General features: G+C 37.1%; 1 protein-coding gene across 3 annotated transcripts in view; it reads left to right on the top strand.

The window, feature by feature from the left end:
* Window positions 1-4,425, top strand: part of LOC106880852 (prefoldin subunit 1) — an 18,000-nt gene that overhangs the window by 5,216 nt on the left and 8,359 nt on the right. For all 3 annotated transcript variants that reach the window (XM_052973303.1, XM_052973304.1, XM_014930991.2), the window contains exon 4: window positions 424-508. In XM_052973303.1, coding sequence (XP_052829263.1) covers window positions 424-508 — 85 coding nt within the window. The remainder of the gene's footprint in view (window positions 1-423; window positions 509-4,425) is intronic.

Below are 4,425 nucleotides of genomic sequence, written 5' to 3'. Positions count from 1 at the left end.
ATTCTATCATTATAATATAATAATAATTATAATAATATTATCATATCATTATAATATAATAATAATTATAATAATATTATCATATTATAATATAATAATAATTATAATAATATTATCATATCATTATAATATAATAATAATTATAATAATATTATCATATCATTATAATATAATAATAATTATAATAATATTATCATATCATTATAATATAATAATAATTATAATAATATTATCATATTATAATATAATAATAATTATAAGAATATTATCATATCATTATAATATAATAATATAGATGTCCATCTTATGCTAGTTTAGAAAATCTGACATTAAAATGTTGATTATGATGCTTATATTCATAGCTTTGTTCCAATTCCTTTATTATTTTTAATCTCAGTCTCTTCTCTTTTGTCTGTCCAACAGGTTTATTCTTCAAGAAATTCCTCAAGTTAGAGAAAACTTAATGAAAAAAATTGAGACGTCCGAGGAAAAAATCAAAACTTTAACTGTGAGTAATGGTTTGGTATAAGTTTTACTGTCCGGAGGTTTGGACATGGTGTGGTGAGGGCTGTTATTTTGCGCTTGGTCAGTCCTGATCCATCGAACCTGCAATCAAGTGTTCCAGCCATCTTCTGTTCAAATATAGATTACCTAGGACTATGTTGTCCAATGTGTCCTTCGTTTTTGTTCATAAGCTGTATGGTAAGATTTGAGAGAGATTTGGTTACTATTTCTAGCAAGATAAATAACCATAATGACAATCCCTTGTTGGATTGTGTAGTTATTATTGTTATTATTATTATTAATTAAGAAACTGGTGAGGTGGCAGAATTGTTAGCACACAGGGCAAAATGCTTAGAAGTATTTTATCTGCCGTTACGTTCTGATTTCAAATACTGTCGAGGTCACCTTTGCCTTTAATCCTTTCAGGGTCAATTAAACAAGTACCAGTTACGCACTGGGATCAATGTAATCAACTGCCCTTGTGGCAAAAGCATGAAATCATTGTTATTATTATTATTATCATTATTATTTTTATTAAGAAGGTGACGAGCTGGCAGAATCATTAGCACTCGGGGCGAAATGCTTAGCAGTATTTTGTCTACCACTACGTTCTGAGTTCAAATTCTGCTGAGGTCGGCTTTGCCTTTCATCCTTTCAGGGTGAATAAATTAAATACCAGTGAAACACTGGGGTCGATGTAATCGACTAGTCTCCTCTCCCAAAATATCAGGCCTTGTGCCTTTAGTAGAAAGGATTATTATTATTATTTTGTTGTCGACAAAGACCAAGGACATGGGTGAAGAAGACTGGTTACTGGTGGCCTGTTGGGACTGAAGACAAGGAGTTGGCTCTGGACATGTGTAGTTCATGCTTTCTTTGTGCCCTTGCAATCTTGCTAGCTCGAAACGATCCCGCAAGATTATGTAGTACTAGTTCTTTGGAGGTGTGGGTATACATAATGCAGGTAAGTTTAGAGCGTGAAGACGCATGGCTCATTGGTTAGAGCATCAGGCTCACAATCATGAGGTAGTGAGTTCGATTCCTGCACTAAGCTGCGTGTTGTGTTCTTGAGCAAGACACTTTATTTCATGTTGCTCCAGTTCGCTCAGCTGTAGAAATGAGTTGCGACATCACAAGTGCCAAGCTGTATCGGCCTTTGCCTTTTCCTTGGATAACATCGGTGGCGTGGAGAGGGAAGACCGGTATGCATAGGTGACTGCTGGTTTTCCATAAACAACCTTGCCCGGACTTGTCTCAGAGGGAAACTTTCTAGGTGCAATCCCATGGTCATTCATGACCAAAGGGGCTCAATATCTTTTCCCTTTTACCCTGGGGTTAGAGCGAGGTGTATAGTGTGAGTTGATGTGAATTGTGGGATGAATTTATGAGTAAGAAGCAGAGAAAAGGATGTTTAATGTTGAGGTCAAGGTAACAATATAAGGGTCTTGGCAGATGGTGAATAGAAGTGTAATACTTAGTGTGGTGGTGGTGGTGATGGTGGTAAAGAAGACAGGAGTTGTGGCGGTGATGTATGGATGCTAATGTGTACAGCATGCGGTGGTGGTGGTGATGTTGATAAAAGTGGTGCTGCTGATGATGTAGATAATAGTAGATAATGATGGTGCTGATGATGATGATGAAAGAAGTGAAGGAAATTTATTTTGCCAAGATATCAGTTTTGTAATTTCTATCTATTTTTTTGGCAATGGGATATCGAATGTGTTCATGTTTATGTTTTACTCTGATAATGTTCCAGTTGTAGTAGTAGTTAGTTAAATTAAACTGCTTGCCTCTCGGAAGTCTACTCAATCACTGAAGATAATCCCTGATAACACAGCGTACCTGATGACTGTTGAATTATTATCTCTTTGGCAGATGGAAATATTCTGGAATGTATTTTAGTTTTGCTTTCATAGAATCTCTGAGGTGTGAAGAGAGAGAGAGAGAGAGAGACACTACAGTTGCACACACCAAACAAACACACACACACCACACATGCAAACACACACACACACACACAGAGGCATGGTTGTGTGGTAAGAAATTTACTTCCCAGCCACATAGTTCCGGGTTCAGTCCCACTGCATGGCACCATGGGCAAGTCTCTTCTACTACAGCCTCAGACTGACCAGAACCTTGTGAGTTTGGTAGACAGAAAATGAAAAGAAGACAGTTGTGTGTGTATGTGTGTGTTTGCATCTATGTTTGTCCCCCCACCACTGCTTATCAACTGGTGTTGGTGTGTTTATGTCCCCATAACTTCGTGGCTTCAGAAAGGAGACCAGTAGAATAACTATCAGGCTTACAAAGATAAGTACTGAGGTTGAATCATTTGACTAAAGATTCTTCAAGGTGGTGCCCCAGCATGGCCACAGTCTAATGACTGAAACAAGTAAATAAAAAAAAACCCAGAAAAGCTATATATATGTACACACAAAACAGGTTTCTGACAGTTTCCATTTTTCAAATTCACTCAGCCCCAAACTATAGGAAAAGACACTTGCCCAAAGTGCTGCACTGTGGGACTGAACCTGAAATCACATGGCTGGGCAATGAGCAGCTTAACCACACAATCATGCTTGCTGTCCCTCTAGAGCAGTGGTTCCCAAATTTTTTCAGGCTGCTGCCCCCACCCCAACTAGCAATCACAAACATAGACCCCTTTCTGATGCAAATTCAAAGCAGCTGTATTTAACAAATAAAACTTAACTTAATGAACCCATTATTTTGTTGTTTCTACATGAATCGCTACCTCATTATCGCCCCATTCAACACCCGCTTGGAACTTTCCACTGCCCCAGGGGAAAATATCGCCCACTTTGGGAAGCATTGCTCTAGAGCATACAAACTGTTGTCTCTATAATGACTACTTTGAACTACAACACTAGAAATATGTTTTCAAGGTATTTCCATGGCCAGGAGCATAATTAAACATTCATTAATGGCTTGTTGCTAATTACTACTAATCACTTTAGTTTAGTTATTTCTACAACTTTTATGGACATAACTGCATCTGATTATGTAACTGATTGCCAATTAAGTTTTAGTTTTCAGGCTATACACACACACGTGCACACACACACACACACACACACACACACACACACACACACACACACACACACACATACATGTATCTTTTTGAGAATCATGGATTATGAAGCACACATAAGGCTAGAAACAACAGTATGAAAAATATTGGGTTAGAAAATACTTTGGATAGAAAAAAGTTGAAGGCGTCCTGTGAGGTTTGAACCCACATCTCCTGTAGTAATGGCAAGAATTCTACCCTTTGACCAAAGCAATCCCTTGAATTATTCTATACATTTAAGAAACGTTTTTTTTCTTACCTGTGAGTATTGTATGTTTTTGATGTCATTAGAATTTTATAAGCTTTTGAGAGAATGTGAAACAATTACTTTTTTTGGAATAGCTGATCTTGAAAGTTCAAAAAATTTTTATGCTGTCAAAGGAGGCACAAGCACTTTGACATATGCATATACAGATGATGGAACGTCCACTTAGCAAGATCCAGTCACAAGGCTTTTGTCAGACAAGGTGCCACACAGTGGAACATACATATTCATATGTGTATTGTTATTTGGTTAAAATCGTCAACATCTCATAAACAATATTCATTTGTTGTGCTGGCACCATGTGAAAAGCACCTGTACTGTTACCACATAGATAGCTTTATGTGCTGGTACTACATAGAAAAAAAAGAATGCATTCTGTAAAGTGGTTGGCATTAGGAAGGGCATCCAACTGTAGAAAGCATACCACAACAGACAGTAAAACTTGGTGTGGCTTCTGGCTTTACTAGCTCCTGCTAAGCCATCTAACCCATGCCAGCATAGAAAGCAAATGTTAAATGCTGATAATCTTTACATTTAATTTGTTAAAATTTCACCGTTTTTTCCA

The sequence above is a fragment of the Octopus bimaculoides genome, chromosome 15, assembly GCF_001194135.2.
Source record: "Octopus bimaculoides isolate UCB-OBI-ISO-001 chromosome 15, ASM119413v2, whole genome shotgun sequence".
NCBI lineage: Eukaryota > Metazoa > Mollusca > Cephalopoda > Octopoda > Octopodidae > Octopus > Octopus bimaculoides.
The sequence above is the reverse complement of the archived record's forward strand: the minus strand, read 5'-3'. Positions and strand labels throughout refer to the sequence as shown.